This window comes from Hemitrygon akajei, chromosome 23 (genome assembly GCF_048418815.1).
Source record: "Hemitrygon akajei chromosome 23, sHemAka1.3, whole genome shotgun sequence".
NCBI lineage: Eukaryota > Metazoa > Chordata > Chondrichthyes > Myliobatiformes > Dasyatidae > Hemitrygon > Hemitrygon akajei.
In genome coordinates this window covers 27418027-27438788 of record NC_133146.1, presented here as the reverse complement: position 1 = coordinate 27438788, position 20762 = coordinate 27418027, and the positions used below count along the sequence as shown (strand labels likewise).

Below are 20762 nucleotides of genomic sequence, written 5' to 3'. Positions count from 1 at the left end.
GCCCTACGGCATTCAGTTTCAGCTCATCTGATTCTTGCTCAGCAGGTTAATTACTCCATGGATTGTGTGGCGCAGATAAAATTAATAAATTGAAGAGACCTCTGTTAAATCCTTAAAGGTGATGGGAAAAGTGATAATGTGGGATAAAGGGAGAGGTACGCAGAGTTGGAGGTGGTTTATGCAAAGCTTAAGTACCAGCACAGACCAATTTGGCTGGAAGTTTATATCTGTACCATAGATACTTTGCATTTCTACATAACTTGTAACCAGACTTAAGGTTAGAGCATTAAGAAATCACAGAACAAAGTGTCCATGTGACTCAAAAAGCATGTTCCCTCCATTAACATTTTTATCAAAATTTCTCCCACATGCTAATCATGGCAAATACAGCAGCCTGTATGTACCTCATGTTTTCCATGACACAGCACAACCTATGCCAGAGTGCCTCAGTGGTCAGAAGGTACAAAAAAAGGAAGCTAGAGTACGAAAGTACATCATGATATTAACAACCAATCTTGTTACAGGTTTTTGTGAAATCTTTATTCAATTAAATACTGCACTTCCAGTCTTGAGTTTTCGTTCAGAATCCGAAAATAATAAAAAGGTTTTGCTGTCATAAATACTGGGAAAACTAACAACAGGATCTCAAAATCCATCGTTTGAGCTTTTTCGTGCAACATTAACTTAGAATTCATCCAATGCAAACTAGTATGAAATCACTTTTGTTCCTATTCAATTGCATCCTGCATAAGACTGAAATGTCTATGTGAAAACCACACCCAACATTTCGCCTGGTATGAAGAGATTCACACTTTCATGATGCACAATATTATCTATGCTTTTTCACTTCCAAATATATTAATAAAGACATAACTTGTCAGATAATGTGGATATTACGCTGTTATTTATTTCTAATGGGAAATTAATAGAATGCAAGTGTGTTGAATACATTATCAAGTACGCACTGAAGGTCTTCCATATGTCTCAAAAAAGAAACGGAGTTTTAAGAAATACTGCATATAAAACAACAAAATAAATGCCATATTTATTGAGATAGAAAATAGGAAAACATCTGAGCTGATTATAAATTAACCCTTTAATGGACACCAGCCGAGCTTGGAAAACTTTGCTCATTATTCCATAGTGTTTCATAATTAATTTTATAATAGGATTACAAAAAGAAAATGATGACTAATGGATATAGAAAGGAAACGCCCATCAGCGAGTCTGAAAATGATGTCCACTGAATTGCTGGTAGCTTTACGGTTAATAATTCTATCAGGTAAAACACTTCGCCCTTTGCAAGAGCATTGGAAATATCCAGCAGAATATACAATTCACCTAGAAGACATATATGGAGGTTTTTTTTACTCTTGGATGAGCTCATTATTTTCAAACTGCAAACAATGAGATTGCCATGGTTCGGGTTCAATGGTTCTTCACGATCTCGGTCACTAAAACGAGATCATTAGAGGTTGTTGGGATAAAGGATGGGTGGAGTTTTTTTTAAACGGAGATGTCCTTTTTGGCATTCCAAGTGCTAAGTACAGTAGGAATTGCTATTGAAATCCACCTAATTGAAGCAAAAATCTCGGTTTCAAACCACATTCCAAATTCAGTAAGGCAAATACAATAAACTCGAAGGACGAATCTTCCAGTACCTTTGTCTATTCTGATTATTAACCCCTGCTGCGCCGACTTCATACCCTGTTTAGTTCCTCAAAGTCAACCATCATTCCAACTGGGAAACGGGGAAACCACAGATCCCCATGAAACAGCCTCAATTTGTTTCTCACGCTAGAAAGACTGGATGACTTGGGCAAAAATCTTATTCTCAATTTACTTTAATTTTGCTCTGACAACAATCGACGCTCTCAGTAGAAATATTGTCGCTTTCTCGTATTGATGTGAGCAGCAACGCAACAAAAGGCTATCCAGGCAAGACATTGCAATTACCAATAAAGGCAGAACCGGCGAACAGGTGGACATATTGCACCGGTTTAAATGCTGATCAAATGAATCTTATAACGTTGCCTCACACAAGTACCATTCCTACTAGAGTCTTATTTAAAAGCCCTTCAGCGAACACACCCATCAGCACCAGGCGTAAACAAAACCAGCAACCATTCTAGCAAGTTCTTTCTCCGAATTTAAACTGTATGGTCTATTGGATGCGCTAAACTTTGTCTTAGGAATTCAACAGGCAAGTGGACAATAAATCGAATGTGTATATGCGTGTATATATATATATATATATATATATTTAAGTCCCGTTTACCTTTTTACCCTTCTTCTTCCTGTGGGAGGGCTTTGAACCATTTTTCTTTGCTTCCTCACTCATCCTATGTTTAGTCTATTAAAAGAAACGAGGGCACTCCAGTTATTCCGAAATCCAGGGCGGTCGGCATATAATCGAGATACCATCAAAGGCTGAATCCATGTGACGACGTCTCAGAGACAGATAAAGGCATGTCTGCTGGTTAAACAGCAACTCCAGGTCGATTAGCACCGCTGGTCCAGATCTTCGGGTCCTTTCTCCTTCCACACCAGAAACTGACCGCTCCAAACTCCAAAATATATATCAGACACCGCTTTCCAAAAAACAAAAAAAAAATCAGTATCCAGTCTTCATTTTACGGCTTGATGCTACTTGTTTTTTCTCTCTCCCTCTCTCTCCACTGCTCCGTAATCCCCAGGATCCAAACCCCATACAGAAATTAAACTAAAGACTACAGATACAATCCCTGAAGCTTTTCTCAGTCAATGAATTTCTCCTCTCACAGCCAAGAACAGAGGGAGGAGGAATATTTTTTTAAAAAGCACCAGCCCCCTGTAATTCTCTCGTAGTGCCACTAGGTTGGGACAGACTAAAACACACAGTTAATAGTTCCGCGGGAAAAGCAAGCTCGAAAAAGTGTTGAGAGATTGACTTCCAGTCATCTCAGTCTGAGACCACTCCTGTCAGTGCGCATGACTGGACGAGGAATAAAGGGCATCGCTATTATACAAGATATGAAGAAAAATAACATGGAGAATGTCTGTTAATAGTGTACCCTGTTTGACATTTTAAAAAATGGCTGGAAAATAGACCACACAAGCTGAATGCGCGAATATTCCTCGCATTAAATAAAAAGAGTTGAGCATTTTCAATTTTAACCTAATCATATTAAACAAATCCAATCAGCTAATGTGCCCTAAGTAATCAATAGTGGCAATTAGTCATCTAACACATTAGGGCAAAAACTTCTGTGATGATGTATATTGAAGCAACGTTGTCTCTGCTTATCCAAACACCTGCCAGTATTCCTACAAAAATAAGAAAGTACTCATGAGACCTTTTAAATTTCTGATCGAACACAGTGGCAGAGTCGTTTGTAAAGGCAGTTCTCCCCTAGACAGCTGCTGTCAGTAGCTGTGAACTATGCCCTCCACCGCCCCTCCCCTAAGGCTTTCTGGAAAAGCGATCTGACTGGAACATGGCGAATACTGCATGTGTCCGCTGACTGTATGGAATGACCTTATAAAAATAAATTAAATAGTCCATCACTCTAATGGAAAACATACAAATTCTTTTAAGCAGTCATTTCACACATTCTACTACCAACACTGGGAATATACTATCGGTTCAATATGAAACTCCCAAGCTGTACTGGATTCCAATGAAAATCAGTAAGTTAATACAAAAGTGACATTATGCTGAGGTTTTAGGATGGATTATTTCACGTAATGGGCAGTAAACTATAGTTTTGCAACAACTATTTACCAAAACAGCTTAATAAAAACTTGTTTTTTTGAAAAAAAGATGAACCAATGATTTGAATTTAAAGTACCAGAGGGGTTCATTAGATTTGCTGAAGAGGAAGGCAAAACTAGAAAATATATTTGTTTCTAAAACTTGTACTATTGTTGATATCAAACACTAAAAGCAAACTTCTACAGATTCTGAAATTCTTCTTAATCTCTCTCTTAGGGCTCCTAAATTTCACAACAATAAAATTTGATATATTTTGCAGGTCACAGTTCATTAAGAGTTCCCTTTAATCCATGCAAATATACAAATTACAAGAATAAATCTGACAGTTATCAATATTTAAAGTAAACCTGCAACGTGTAACAAATGGAGAAGGAAACAACCAGAGGGCACTTTTTACAACCTGACAGAGACTCTTGAAATAATTAACTAAGTGAGGTGGGAAAACATTTTGGATTAAACTATAGCTCATTCATTTGGGAGGAATGAATGACTGACACAAAAAACCAGACAAGGTTAAAAATTTAACCCTATAATTCAGAGGGAAAAGTACCCCATATTTTATGTGACTGCTTCACTGATATTGACTGGTAATGTGCTAAGAAAGCTCAACATCTCCTGACCAAGCCAAGCATCTACTTTGAAGTTCAAAGTAAATTTATTACCAAAGTACATTTATGTCACCAAATCCTACCCTGAGATTCATTTTCTTGCAGGTGTTCACGATAGAACAAAGAAATACAATAAAATCGATTTTAAAAGCTATACACCAAAACAATATCCTTGCTCAAAGAAACTTGAGGCCTAGAAATTTTGTAACTGGCACTATTTTTGGTGCAGTTTACAAAGTAATTTCATCATAAAATGTAAATGTAAACTCCAATTGGCTCTTGATATGTGGTTGGTGTCAAACACTAAATTTGTTCAATCCTTTGGATGCATCTGATCACACGACCATTCATTTGCATTACAACCAACAAATCTGGCTGTCATACAGAATCAATCATTGAAACTTGAGTTGGTACAACTTAAATCAGACCAGTTGATCTGCTCCATAGCCAGGGGATCTAATGCTTGATTCTTGCAATGGGTTGATTCCCTTTAAAGATTTTTACCAATCCTTCATTCCCACCCACCTTCCCTCATGAGATACCTTAAAGGTCCCTATTGGCCAAATTTCACATTGAACACCATGTCAGATCACAGCATCTCCTTTAAACTTGTCTCATTTTAAAATGAGGGTTAGAAGTAAATGTGTGATTAGTAAGTTTGTATATGGACACTTGCATCATGAAGGCATTGAAGGCCAAGTACCAAATGCTGGTAATTAGGATTAAAGTAGATAGGTACTTGCCGGATATCATAGCTATTGTGATCTAAAGGACTGCTTTTGTGTTGTGTGACTCAAAAAAAAAGAAAATAAAACCCAACGTATAGGGGTATTAATCAGAATAACATGCAATAATCTGGAATATGTGCCAGTCCATTTTGCAATTGTGTTTACTGAAGTTACTCCTAGGAACTGACTACTTTGGGACTTTGAGGTGTGCAAAAGTTAAAATTCAAATTTCAAAGTAGCTATCACCGTATCAGTTCTTCACGATATTATTACAGTGCACAAGGCTGTAATCAAGCAAAATCACTTGAAATAATGTAAGTTTATGATATTTATATTCCTCTGCTGCAAACCTTATTTTGTTACGTTTAATCTAAGTCAATTTAGTGACGTGCCATGCCATAATTACTGCTTATAAATAATCTGATTTTATGTAAATACTGTGTATATTACAATTTCCGCAATTATTATGTACCATAAGATATTTACTTTCATCTGAATTATTTGTGATACTTCAGAATCTAGTGGTACATGTTGCAATCTTTATATAGCACGTTGCATAACAAAATTAATTAAAAATTGTCCTTTGTTCCTTATCACAGATTACAAACACTTTACTTACGTACAGCATGAACAAGCACTTGGGCAACCTAGCCACTGGACTTGTTGGCTGCTGCAGGTGACTATTCTTGAATTTTGGCACATCAAATCCAGAAGAACACATTCTAGTTAACACGTTGATATCCAGTTTGTGAATCCAGTGAAGGGACACAATGCTACGGTAGCATAGTGGTTAGCACAATGCTATTACAGTTCAGAGTGTCAGAGTTCTGTGTTCAATTCTGAAGTTATCTGTAATAAGTCTATATATCCTCCCCAGGAGATCCAGTTTCCTCCCACAGTCCAAAGACATACTGGTTAGTAAGTTAATTAGTGATTATAAATTGTCCTGTGATTCGGCTAGGGTTAAATCGGGAGTTGCTGGTGAGCACAGCTTGAAAGGCCAGAAGGGCATATTCCACACTGAATCTCAACATAATAAATTAACAAATAAATAAATAAATAATCCGGGCCAACATTATTCTTTTTATTAACCATCTATAGCATTTAAAATTTTGTCTACAATAAATCTTTTTAAAATATATTATTGTCCCAAAATGGGCTTTATTATTTCAGCTTTATTTCAGCAATATCAGCTTTATTATTTAGAATATCAAAAAAGATTCAAAGTTTAAAGTAAATTTATTATCAAAGTACATACATGTCACTATATACAACCCTGAGATTTATTTTCTTGCTGGCAATCACAGTAAGTACAAGAAAGACAATAGTATCAATAAAAGATCACATTCAACAGGGCAAACAACAACGAATGGGCAAAAAAATCTGTGGAAGTTCAAAAATAATTAATAATAATAACAAATAAATAAGCAATAAATATCTAGAACATGAGATGAACAGCCCTTGAAAGTGAGTCCAGATCAATGGGAACAGTTCACTGACGGGGCAAGTGAAGTTATCCCTTCTTTTTCTGAGCTTAATGGTTGAGAGGTATTGGTGGTGGCATCCGTTGGTCTCGAGAGACCATGGATCTGCGCCTGGAGTTTCCAGGGCGCAGGCCTGGGCAGGGTTGTATGGGAGACCGACAGTTGCCCAAGCTGCAGGCCTTCCCCTCTCCACACCACCGATGTTGTCCAAGGGAAGGGCACCAGGACCCATGCAGCTTGGCACCGGTGACGTCGCAGAGCAATGTTAAGTTGTTAAGTGCCTTGCTCAAGGACATAAACACGCTGCCTCAGCTGAGGCTCGAACCAGTGACCTTCAGGTTACTAGTCTGATGCCTTGCCCACTAGGCCACGCACCAACTATTGAGAGGTATTAACTGTTCCTGAACCTGCTGGTATGGGTCCCGTACCTTCTTCCTGATGGCAGCAACAAAAAGAGAGCATCGCCTGGATGGTAGGGGACCTTGATATTGGGTTCTGCTTTTCTGCAACAGTGCTCCATGTAGATGTGCTCAATGGTGGACAGGGCTTTACCTGTGACGGACTGGGCTGAATCCACTTCATTTTGTACGCTTTTAGGTTCATGGGCTTTGGTGTTCCGATGCCAGGCCATGATGCAACTAGTCAATACACTCTCTACCACACATCTATAGAAGTTCCTCAAAGTTTTAGATAACATGGCACATCTTCACAAACTTCTGAGAAAGTAGGGGCGGTGCTATGCTTTCTTTGTAATGGCACTTACATGCTGGACCCAGGACAGATCCTCTGAAATGATAACACTGAGGAATTTTAAAGTTGCTGACCCTCTCCACCTCTGATCCCCTGATGAAGACTGGCTCATTGACCCCTAATTTCCTCCTTCTGAAGTCAATAATCATCTCTTTGGTCTTGTTGACATTCAGTCTGAGGTTGTTGTTGTTGTGCCACCATTTAGCCAGATTTTCCATCTCCACCCTATGTACTGATTTGTCATCACCCTTGAATCAGCCAACAACAGTGGTGTCATTGCCAAACTTAAACATGGCATTACAGCTCTGCTTAGCCTTGCAGTGATCAGTGTAAAGCGAGTAGGAGCGGGGGCTAAGTACACAGCCTTGTGGTGAACCTGTGCTGATGGAGATTGTGGAGTAGACGTTCTTGCTGAACTGAACTGACTGGGGCTTGAAAGTGAGGGAATTGAGGATTCAGTTGCACAAGAAGGTATTGAGAACTGGAACCCATTTCTAAATGCATCTCTTGGCTTTCATGAATGAAACCCTGCCATAACCCAGGGAAGACCTGCACGCTGTTAGAATTTGTTATTGCAATTTACTTCTGAGCAAGCATAATACAACTTATGGATTCTAAGAATCTTTCACAAATCATACTTCACAGCAATGGGTATATTAAAAAAAGGGAAACTTTCATCAGAGGATGCGTTATTCGGCAAAATAATTCAGGTCCCAATATCCCAGGCCTGTGCAGCATCATTAAAGTGCAAGTCAGGAACATCTGTACAGCTGGAATAGTGCAAATCCATCTATGGAATTGTTGATTTACTAGTTAATCCATCAACTTTAATTCTAATCCACCCAGTCAAGTATCTTTTCAGTTTCCTAAAATGCAGCCTTTCTTCAGCTGGAGCCGAGTCCACTGGGGGAGCTGAAGCCCAATGCCTGCAGGTCCGAGTCTGCTGGAAGCCAAAGATGAGAGCCTTTCCTGGGGTTAAAGGGTTGTGCGGGTGTGAATGTGGCTTGTATTGCTGTTGTTGTTTTGTTGCTTGTTGTGCTCTGTCCGACACTTGCGGGCTGCCCCCACCACAATCTCGGGTGTGTTGGTTGTTAATGCAAAGCATTCTAGAATATGTTTCGATGTACACGTGATAAATAAACTTGAATCTTCCCTAAAGATTTTCATCCCCAAGTGAATCAAAATATTGCTCCTGGTCCATTCACTAAAACTATATTTTCTAAATCTATTTCAATGTAACCTGAATGTATATCACGCAGCCCATATAACGATAAGCATACAACTGGGTATGATCAAGCAGCCATACACAACTCACAGAATTTTAGAGCTAATTAATTTTTCCACAATCACCCTCCCCATAAAGAAAATAAAATTTAAAAGCTCACACATGATTTTTCAACAGAAACTTTCACAGGACTCTACAGGAAATTAACCTTCAATTTCTGGAAGGTCAGTGCAATCCTAGAGGACAAGGAACCCTAAATGGGTTGACAGAAGTAGTGAACTGGTTCACCAGTAAAGATTCCAGAGCTATTTTTTACTCTTGTGGTTTTAGAAATACAGTCCTGCAGAAATGGATGTAACACGTGGAGAAATGCAAGCCATACAACTTGCTAATCTAACTCCAAATGTTATTCATTTTACTATCAATAAGATTTGGTTTGACAGAAAACACCTACATTTTGCAAATTGCCTTCACCTCCATAATAGGAACTTAACAAAAAGCTCTCAGGTGAATTTCAACCACTTCATCAAAGCTAATCTTGGTATTCTTGGTAGAGTCCCAAATGTCTTTTCACAGCTAAATTGCCAACAAGGACACACAAATTTGTGGTGATAAATGCCCATGTGATAGTTAAATGAGTAAGCACATTGATGTTAAATTCCTTGTCTCCTGACTACTAAAATAAATAAAAGAAACAGTCCTCTGGGGATGTTTCATTGAAATAATGGCTGATTAGTACCGTAACTCCTTCTAGTTTACCCTGCACCATGTCTGCTGATGTCCTTATTGAAATTAATCCATTTACACACCATTGCTCCTTGGCTCATTAAATCATTACTGATAATAAAATCCAATGGTTTCAATCTTAAAAAGCTTCTGCCAACAAACATTTAGAGCATCAATCATCATATGTTGCTGAGTTTAAGATTAAAGAGCACGGTATAAAAATATAGCCAGCTGCTTCAGTGAAGTTAGGGAATACATCTACGTACAAAGAGTGATGGAGGTTTGGAAGTGATGGTCGATAAACTGGTAATTTAAAATTGGGTTTTTGCTAACTAATGGTAATTTATTGGGGGGGGGGGGTTTTGTGTTTTAAATGTGAAATGCTATCACTGGCAAGGCCAGCATCTGTCATCCATCAACAAGCTGAAGTTGCAAAAGGAGAAACTGAACAACCAAAACACTCAACTACTAACCACATCCACCATTACTCTTGCCCACACAATGTCCCGGATCAGCCTCTGCAGCCACTTGAGGATCCACCAACAGACAACCCCTCCGGAGAACTCCACACTCAACTCAAGTGACTGCACTGCAGTTCTACTTATTGTCCGTCACTATTTGTGGCAGACTAGGAGCAGCTTCTTCCCCTCCACCATCACATTTCTGAGCACACAATGAACCCATGAACACTACCTCACTAGTAAGTGTTTTATATAATAATTTATAGTACATTTTATGTATTGCACTGCACTGCTGCCATGAACAAACTTCACAACATATGTCGGTGATAATGAACCTGACTCTGATTTCAACGATGAGCTATTGCCTTGAATCGTTGACATTCTTGCATTGAAGATACTTCAACACTGATGTTGGGTTGGGAATGCCAGGATTTAGATCTAGTGACTATGGAGAAACAGTGCTATATTTCTAAGTTAGGATGATGGGCAACTCAATGTGGTTACTGTATTTTATTATAACCAGCAAAGACCAGGTTACTTGCAGAGTGGTATAAGACACAATCATTAAAAAATGCTAATCTTTGTAAAGATAAAAATGTTCAGATGTCTCAATGAAACTACATCCAGAAGATTTTGAAGTCAAGATTAGAAAAAAAGATGTAATGCTAGCAACACACACAAAATGCTGGAGGAAGTCTGCAGGTCAGGCAACATCTATGGAAATGAATGAACAGTCAGTGTTTTGGGCCAAGACAGTCACACCTCAAAACGATGACTGTTCATTTTCATGGATGCTGTCTGACTGACTGAGTTCCTCCAGAATTGCTCTGGATTTCCAGCAGCTGCAGAGTTTCTGGTGTTCCTAGTTATCATCATTAAGTGCTTGATGGAACGTTTAAAGCAATTTTATTTTATTATTAAGGAATTGTCTTGTTTTTGTGATGCTTTGCATATTTTGTGGTCAATCGAGTTTGAAAAGAAACTGAAAAGAAAACCTCAAAAATCCCTTACTCTCATTCTTAAAACCATCATACACAACAGTCTGTATACCATAATTTCAGCTCATAAGAGCTTGCTCTTATTAATCAAACTAATGGAGAAAACAAATTCAGCTTTTAATTGAATAATTATGAATCATTTGTGTATCACAAATTTATTTAAGCCACCTGACAGCTCAGACCTGACATATGATTAATGACTTGAGTGCCTTTCTAATGTGACATTATTTGAAGGATTCTCAATAATGCTATTTTAAAAAACTCCTTTCTGACACAGGCTTGGGCTCAGTGACGCATTCATTCCTGCAAGTGGAAGCCATAACCTTTACCAGCCAGTGTAAATGCCCACAGTCCAATACCTAACAATAGAAAATGCAATGCAAATTAGGAAATGAAGCTGATATTAATTTCTTTTAGATACATTGCTCCAAAGATTTTGGAGATAAGATTAGAAAAAAAATGCAATACAAATTTTGATTAATTAAGTTATGATTGTATTCATTTTGTACTGTTTGTCTTTATAACATAATACTAAGTTAATAAATACATCTTGCTGCACCATATTAGATGATCATGTTAATTAAAAAATAACCCGTACTTTTGTATTCTTTTTCTAGAATCTAATCAAATGTCATCTTTATAGCCACATATTTTTGAAACACAAGTGACCATTTTTCTCTGTCTGGGGTGTGCAGGTAAAGAAATAACATTTCAAATATGCAAACACAAAGTACACTGCAGATGCTGTGATCAAATCAAATATGATTTGATATGTGTTGATTTCAAATATGCTCCCATCCAAGCTGTGGGACCCTCAATGGGAAGACAGCAAAGGGTCGCCAAGCTTAAGGACCAATCATCAGTAACTGGAATACAGAAACATTTATATTCTGTTATAAATCTGTGGTGACCATCACGATATAACAGTATGTGCTACTTTATAATAATATAAACAACAGAAAAAATCTGTGTGAAAGGATGACAAGAAGTTGTGAAATGTACAGTACATGCACTATACATACAGATGGCTACAGCAACTGAAACATTTCATTGGTTGAAAAGTGCCTAGAGCTAATTTTAGGTCATGAAATACAACTTATGCAAATCTAAACTTTCTTTATATCAGGAATCTATTTTGGAGAAAACTCTCAAAAATATTGTTGGTACCACAATGGAATTGTTGTAAGTAGAATGATTCTCCGGATTTTTTGACAGTAGGTTGTTTTAATCTGGTTGGAACAAATAGATCAATGTTTAATTAGCGATACATGTATTTAACGAGCGTTATCAATACATTTTAATGCAAAGCCTCAGATAAGACATCAGTACAAATGACCAAAACAAGACAGGATGGCTTTCCCCCTCTCAATAAAAAAGGAAAAAATACAGAGATGGACAAACTGTGAAGTCTTTTGATAAGATCCTGCATTTTCCTTACAGAAGTGCTAGTAGTATCTTCTTCCCAGGTAAAGTATTAACTAAGGAGATGCCCTCTTTCTTCCAAGTAAGAGGCTTCCCTTCTTCCACCATCAAATTGCCCTCAACTGCATCTTTTCCACTTTGCACACATCTGCCCTCACCCCATCCTCCCACCACCCCACCAGGGATGCGGTTCCTCTTGTCCTCACCTACCACCCCACCATCCTCTACGTCCAGCCCATAATTCTCTGTAACTTCCACCATCTCCAACGGGATCCCATCACCAAGCACATCTTTCCCTCCCTTACACTTTTTGCTTTCTCCAGGGATTGCTCCCTCTGTGACTCCCTTGTTTATTCGTCCATCCCCACTGATCTCCTTCCTGGCATTTACCTTTGCAAACAGAACAAGTGCTACACCTGCCCCTACACCTCCTCCCTCACTACCATTCAGGGCCCCAAACAGTCCTTCCAGGTGAGGCGACATTTCCCCTGTGAGTCTGTTAGGGTCATCTACTGTATCCAGTGCTCCTGGCCTGGCTTCTCGTATATCGGTGAGACCAACATAGATTGGGAGACTGCTTCACTTATCACCTATGCTCCATCCATCAGAAATCGTGGTATCTCCCAGTGGCCGCCCATTTTAATTACATTTCCCATTCTGACATGTCAGTCCATGGCCTCCTCTGCTGCCACAATAAGGCCACACTCAGGTTGGAGGAGCAACACCTTATATTCCGTCTGGGTAGCCTCCAACCTGATGGTATGAACATTGATTTCTTGAACTTTTGGTTAAGCACCCCCCCCCTCCCCTTCACCATTCCCATTTCCCTCTTTCACCTTATCTCCTTACCTGCCCATCACCTCCCTCTGGTGCTTCTCCCGCTTTTTCTGTCTTCCATGGCCTTCTGACCTCTTCTATCAGATTCCCCCTTCTCCAGCCCTGTATCTCTTTCACCAATAAATTTCCCAGCTCTTTATTTCACCCCTCCCCATACCTGGTTTTACCCATCACCCAGTTCATCTTCTAACTCTGACTTATCATCTTTTTTCTCCAGTCCTGATGAAGGGTCTCGGCCTGAACAATCGCCTGCTTACCCTTTTCCATAGATGCTGCCTGACCTGCTGAATTCCTCCAGCATTTTGTGCGTGTGCTGCTTTGGATTTCCAGCATCTGCAGATTTTCTCTTGTTTGTATAGAATTAACTTAGCATCTTGTTAATTGCATCTGTCTCCATGAGAAGTTTTCCTTCTGTTTTCTGATCAGCCTCCAACTTTCATCTGCCTAACTGCGTGCTGTTAACTACCATAACCACCCTAGTTTCCTCCCGTATTGAAAGCTACCCAGAGTGCATCTGAATAATCTTAAAGGCTTTCCAGTGTTATTTTATGGATTTGTCTGCCATGTCATTTATTCTAATATAGGAGAGCCATCACTCCTCCAATCTTACTTTGAGTTATTCCAAAGATAATTCAAACCGTATGGTATTACTGATGACTCCCTGATGTACCCCACTGGTACGTGCTCCACTGAGTCTGCCTCATTCATTGCTGCCTGACGTGACGATTTTGAACATAGAATATAACAGCACAGTACAGGCCCTTTGGCCTGTGATGTTCTTTTGACCTTTTAACCTCAGATCAATCTAACCATCTACGTGGACCTTCATTTTTCTATCATCCATGTGCCTAACTAAGAGCTTTTAATTGCCCACAATGTATCTGGTTCTGCTAGCATCCCTGGCAGGGAGTTCCATGCACTCACCACTGTCTGTATAAAACACTTACTTCCAACATTCCCCCTGTACTTTCTTCTAATCACCTTAAAGTTATGTCCCTCCAGCATTTTGTGTCTGCTGCTGAAAATTTCCAGCAGCTGCTGTGTCTCTGGTGTCAACAAACACAGTATTTTTCACTAGGCGCTTCCATTCAGTTCTGCGTGGGCAGAAGATGTGTGTTCCAATTACCTCCTGGGTTTGCAAACCAGCGAGACAGGAGCTTGAGGTTTTGTGTTCGCGGTTTCATTTATCAGCAAGTCCAAAGTTCGTAGCTTGGTGTTTGGCGATTTGTGTGTCCTGGGATTGTTGCTGAGGATCGAGGCCCAGGGGTTGAGTCGGAGGTTCAGGGTTTGAGGTTGTTGGCTGGAGCAGAGTGTGCAAATCCACTGGGGAGTACAGAGCAGGTCACTGGGGAGTACACGGTGTGTGCAGAAGGATGGAAGTTGGAGGCCAATCCTGCAGTTAAAACACTCGGTGCATAGTAGGGAGGAAGGAACAGGGCTCGTTTTGTTGATTTTTGTGTTCTGTATTGCTGTGTTCTCTGTTGTTCTGCCAAGCATTGTGGGCATGCTATGTTGGCACCGGAATGTGTGGCAACACTTGTGGGCTGCCCCAGTACAAACACGGGTGTGTTTGTTTTGTTAGACAAATAACACATTTTACTGTATGTTTTGATGTACACATAGCAAATAAACTTGAAGGTTGAATCATACTCCCCCTCATGACCTTCACCCCTTCACATTCCTCTGACACCATCGCTTTACTGACAAGATTGGAGTTGTTGTTAGGTCGTATTAATGTTGTTAAAATGTATGTTCTCCCCAAATTTTTATACTTATTTCAATCTATCCCAATTTTTATTCCTAAATCTTTTTTTGATTCCTTAGACTATTATTTTGTCATATCTGTGGCAAATAAGCGCCCTAGAATTAATAAAATCCACCTCCAAAAATCTAAAAAAGAGGGTGGCATGGCTTTACCTAACTTTCACTTATATTACTGGGCAGCTAATATACGTTGTGCTGCCTTCTGGTCTTTCTTCCACGGTCAACCCGAGTGCCCTAACTGGGTGGCAATGGAGTTGAGCTCCACTAAAGAATTATCTATATCTGCACTTCTTGGCTCTGCACTCCCTAGCAGTCTGCCCAGATCAATAGCTAATCCTCTGGTTAGACATACTTTGCGTATATGGGCTCAGTTCAGGAAATGCTATGGTTTCCAGGGGTTTTCCGTTTCTAGCCCTGTCGCACATAATCACCTTTTTTTACCTACTACGTACGATTCAGCATTCCATGTTTGGTACAGGAAGGGCATTAGACATTTTGAAGATCTCTTCATTGATAATCGCTTCACTTCTTTTCAGCAGCTCTCTGTTAAGTTCAACCTGCCTAACGCTCACTTTTTCAGATATCTCCAAATCCGACACTTTACTGCTCCTTTAATTCCTAACTTTCCTGAAATGCCTGCGAAAAGTGCTATGGACCTATTTCTTTCCATTAATCCACTAGGTAAAGGTTTAATATCAATTATCCGAGATAAACTAGCAGCCTTACGACGGGCCCCTGTGGATAAAATTAAAATGGCCTGGGAGCAGGATTTAAATATCTCCTTATCCGAGGAGAGCTGGGACTCAGTTCTCAAATCGGTTATCTCAACCTCCCTTTGTGCTCGCCATTGCCTTTTACAGTTTAAGATTGTTCATAGAGCCCATATGTCTAAATCTAAACTATCTCGATTCTACCCTGGCATTAGTCCGCTCTGTGATAAATGCAAGAGGGGCGTGGCCTCTCTCATCCATATGTACTGGTTCTGTCCTAGCTTGGAGAAATTCTGGAAAGATGTCTTCACTACATTATCGGGTATTCTGAATCAGCACCTAGAACCTAACCCCTTAATTGCTCTGTTTGGTTTTTGGGGCGAGACAGATTTATGTCTGGGTCCGACCAAATGCCGAATACTATCCTTTGCCTCTCTCCTGGCGAGACGCTTGATCCTCCTTAGATGGAGAGATGTTGCCCTGCCCACTCATGCGCAATGGCTTAACGACATTATGGCCTGCTTGGACCTCGAAAAAATTCATTATTCAGTTCTTAATTCAGATCTAAAGTTCCATAAGGTCTGGGGACCTTTTATCGAGTACTTTCATAACCTCCCTCTTGACTAGGGTTTTTTTTTCTTTTTTTTTTCTCTTCTTTTCGGTCCCTTGCTTTCAGCTCCCTTTTTTTTCTGGTAGTAGGCATTATTATCCTCTGTTGCTAAGTGTACTCACAGTCTGGGAGTTTGACTGTCCGGACTGTTTGACTGTCCGGACTATATTGTGTGGTGGTTGGTCTGGAGTTGTTGTTGTTTTTTTCTTGTGTTGTGGGGCTTGGGGAGGACACTAAGCTCACTTGTCTTTAATTTAGGTGCTTTTTTGTTAAATTCTCTTCCTTTGTAGCATATTGTTATTGTATGCTTAATCTTGCACTGTATTAATGTTCCTCATTGGGATTTGGGGTTTTTAATTTTGTAAAATGTTTTGAAAAACTAATAAAAAAAATTAAAAAAGATTGGAGTTGTTAGGTTTTGGTGAACTGATCTCTGCCTCACCGATGCCAAATGTTCAACCCTTGTACACATCCTCATATCTCCCCCTGAACGATGATCCCATCATGAAACATTTAGCCATTGTCTCTGAATTAGGTGTGCGGATCATTGACTAAGAAGATCTCATCTCCACAATTTCCAACCGTGTAGCCTACAGGCATGCACATGCCACCCCTACTTCCTGCCCATGATCCACCATCGGGACTGCTCTTGCAGAGGATATCAGGACTGGATCTCAGTGATGGAAGTGCAACAAGCTCAGAACAAGGTAGATAGAGTGAGTGAGGGGAATGGAAAGGTCAAGGTAGTGAAAGTTGTGGCAGCAATTAGCAATGAGGCCTGAGAAAGGGATCTAGGTGGACTGGATTTCAACCTGTTCTTCTTCCACCAAACCTACTTATGTTTCCTACCATGACCTAATCAATTATAATTATAATTGGAGTCAATTATAAAAGAGGATATTACGACACATTTGGATAGCAGTAGAAGGATCAGTCCGAGTCAGCATGGACTTATGAAGGAAAAATCATGCTTTACTAATCTTCTGGAGTTTTTTGAGGACGTAACTATGAAAATGGACAAGGGAGAGCCAGTGGATGTAGTGTACCTGGACTTCCAGAAAGTCCCACATAGGAGATTAGTGGGCAAAATTAGGGCACATGGTATTGGGGGCAGAGTACTGACATGGATTGAAAATTGGCTGGCTGACAGGAAACAAAGAGTAGTGATTAACGGGTCCCTTTCGGAATGGCAGGCTGCGACCAGTGGGGTACCGCAAGGTTCGGTGCTGGGACCGCAGCTGTTTACAATATACATTAATGATTTAGATGAAGGGATTAAAAGTAACATTAGCAAATTTGCTGATGACACAAAGCTGGGTGGCAGTGTGAAATGTCAGGAGGATGTTAGGAGAATGTAGGGTGACTTGGACAGGTTGGGTGAGTGGGTAAATGTATTGCAGATGCACTTTAATGTGGATAAATGTGAGGTTATCCACTTTGGTGACAAGAACAGGAAGGCAGATTACTATCTAAATGGAGTCAAGTTAGGAAAAGAGGAAGTACAACGAGATCTAGGTGTTCTTGTACATCAGTCAATGAAAGCAAGCATGCAGGTACAGCAGGCAGTGAAGAAAGCTAATGGCATGCTGGCCTTTATAACAAGAGGAATTGAGTATAGGAGTAAAGAGGTCCTTCTGCAGCTGTACAGGGCCCTGGTGAGACCCCACCTGGAGTATTGTGTGCAGTTTTGGTCTCCAAATTTGAGGAAGGACATTCTTGCTATTGAGGGAGTGCAGCGTAGGTTAATTCGGGACTGTCATATGTTGAAAGATTGGAGCGACTGGGCTTGTATACACTGGAATTTAGAAGGATGAGAGGGGATCTGATTGAAACATATAAGATTATTAAGGGATTGGACACACTGGAGGCAGGAAGCATGTTCCCGCTGATGGGTGAGTCCAGAACTAGAGGCCACAGTTTAAGAATAAGGGGTAGGCCATTTAGAACAGAGATGCGGAAAAACTTTTTCACCCAGAGAGTGGTGGATATGTGGAATGCTCTGCCCCAGAAGGCAGTGGAGGCCAAGTCTCTGGATGCATTGAAGAGAGAGTTAGATAGAGCTCTTATAGATAGCGGGGTCAAGGGATATGGGGAGAGGGCAGGAACGGGGTACTGATTGTGTATGATCAGCCATGATCACAGTGAATGGTGGTGCTGGCTAGAAGGGCCAAATGGCCTACTCCTGCACCTACTGTCTATTGTCTATAATCCTTTCTTCCCTGATTTAATCCCATCCCACACTAAAACATCCATAATAACAGATACCTTTCTCCACTTTTCTCTCCTCCCAATTCCAAGGTCATCTTCACCATATACATATAACTTTTCTGCATCTCCATCTCAGAAAATAATACAAAATGTAAGAAATAGGGACAGAGGTAGCTCATCTGGTCCATCGAGCCTACTCTGCCATTCAATAAGATCACAGATGATTTGGCTGTGGATGCTCTCCAGCTACCTGCTTTTTCTCCATAACCTTTAATGTCCCCGCAATGCAAAAATGGATCAAACTTTGTCTTAAATATATATAAAGAGGTAGCCACTACATCCTCCCTGGACAAAGAATTCCAGGCACACGGACAGCCCTGTTGCTCTCACTCTAACGGCAACATTATATACAGAACCTGCATTATGAATCTCTTGACACAGGTAAACAGTTCACTCTATGTGTCAGTGAGAAACAAGGCTACACGATGGCAGACTTGACTCAAGACTATTGGCTATTCTGCCAATTGATGACATGAGCATGCTCATTCTCAAACTGCAACACAACTCCTTCACCATGGCTCAATTTCTCCAGGCCAAAGGTGCATTCATGGGCAAAACTACACCTGTCTTTTTCCAACACATGCCAAAGTCTTTATTTCAAATCCTACTCCTCCCTGTGTCTTTCACTGTACATCATCAGCCATGCCACTGCTGCAACTGCAATCATCTACAAATGGAAAGTTTCATTACTTTTCTGCCAGGTTTTGCCCTGTCCTTGCCTTCATAAAGCTTACCTCTGATTTGTCCCTCCTTGGAGCTCTCTCTATTTCAGGGATAGGCTAGTGACAAACATCCATTACAAGCCGATGGACTCTCGCAGCTACCTCAACCATACTTCCTTCTCCACCCCATTTCCTATAACAACTTAATTGACAACCACTAAGTTGAACTCTCCCCAATTATATCCATCAACCTTCATCACACCACATTCTTTCTGTTGCCTCCATCCCTCCCTCCCTCACCTAACTCTATCTGAAAACTCTGGCCCCTTATTCCCTTCTCTTTTCCCTCCCCCACCTTCATAACCTGCCCGTCACTCCCAGCTTCCTCCCTCTCATTCTCTACTTCCTTATTCCGTGATCCACTCACCTCAACTATCAGATTCCATCTTCTTCAATACTTCTAGTTATCACTTCCCAGCTTCTCACATCATTCCTCCCTCCACCTGGATTCACCTATCCCCCACCAGCTCATGCTACTCCCCCTTACTCCAATCTTTTATTCTATCTTTCCAATCCTGATGAAGAGACTTGGCTTGAAATGTCGGCTGTTTGATTCCCTCCATTGATGCCTCCTGACCTGCTGAGTTCCTCCAGCATGTTGGGCATGTTGCTCCAGATTGCCAACATCCGCAGCTGTTTCCACTCCTAGTCTAGCTGTTTTTATCTGCCATTTCTCTTTATTTTTTCCTTATTGGTATACGTTGACCTGCTGAGTATATGTCAATATGGACCATGAAGCATTACCCCAACCAAGGAGCTTTATCAACCTTGATGTCCATATTATTTCACCTATCCAAGGAATTCTTTATTCCATCCATTGCTCTTTACACCCTCTCTCCTACCTGGATTAACTTTTCCCCTTTTAATACTGGTTATCATCTCAGATCTGGAACGGAAAATAAAACATTCTTTCCACAGATGCTGCCTGAACTGCTGTTTTCCTTCAGCAATTTTTTTTCTCTTTTTAATTTCCAAAAACAAATAGATTCTCTTCTTGAATATTCAGGGGTACCCCCTCACTCATTAATTTTCCATGTAACCTATTCTTTCTGTAGTCCCATCAACTGCCCCCAGATTTCACACTTACCTACGCACAGTGAGCATTTAGAATGACTAATTTATCCACCAACCTACACCTTTGCTTGAATTTAATTTGAAGATACACTCAGTGGCCACTTTATTAGGACCTAATGAAGTGGCCATTGAGTGCACGTTCATGGTCTTCTGCTGTTGCAGCCCCATCAACTTCAAAGCACGACTTGCTGTGCATTCAGAGATACTCTTCAGCATACCACTGTTCTAACACGTGTTTCTTTCAGTTACCGTTGCCTTCCTTTCAGACCAGCCTGACCATTCTCCTCTGACCTCTCTCATTAACAAGGCATTTTCACCCACAGAACTGCCCCTTACTAAATGTTTTTTTTGTTTTGTTTTTTCACACCATTCTCTGTAAATACTAGAGACTGCTGTGCATGAAAAAAAATCACAGATGATCAGCAGTTTCTGTGATTCTCAATCTATCCCATCTGGCACCAACAATCATGCTGCAGTCAAACTCACAGATCAATCTTCTCCCCCATTTTGGTGTTTGATCTGACTAACAACTGAACCTCTTTGCATTGAGCTGTTGCCACATGATTGGCTGGTTAGATATTTGCATTAATGAGGCACACAGGTGCACCTAATAAAGTGGCC

At 40.3% G+C, this 20762-nt stretch overlaps 1 protein-coding gene and 1 long non-coding RNA gene across 4 annotated transcripts in view; one reads left to right on the top strand and one right to left on the bottom strand.

The window, feature by feature from the left end:
• ank3b (ankyrin 3b) overlaps positions 1 to 20762 on the bottom strand; it is a 634594-nt gene that overhangs the window by 523521 nt on the left and 90311 nt on the right. The window contains exon 1 of one of the 2 annotated variants that reach the window (XM_073027283.1): positions 2279 to 2786. The exons of the other annotated variant lie outside the window; for it this stretch is intronic. Within the exon in view, the coding sequence (XP_072883384.1) occupies positions 2279 to 2341 (63 nt within the window). The 5' untranslated portion in view covers positions 2342 to 2786. Of the gene's footprint in view, positions 1 to 2278; positions 2787 to 20762 lie in introns of those variants that run through there. 2 annotated transcript variants of the gene reach the window in all.
• LOC140715308 (uncharacterized) overlaps positions 1 to 20762 on the top strand; it is a 159204-nt gene that overhangs the window by 94919 nt on the left and 43523 nt on the right. Inside the window, exons 2-3 of one of the 2 annotated variants that reach the window (XR_012096105.1) lie at positions 5690 to 5766; positions 13211 to 16033. This is a non-coding gene — a long non-coding RNA (uncharacterized lncRNA). Of the gene's footprint in view, positions 1 to 5689; positions 5767 to 13210; positions 16034 to 20762 lie in introns of those variants that run through there. The other variant, XR_012096104.1, reaches the window with a different exon arrangement.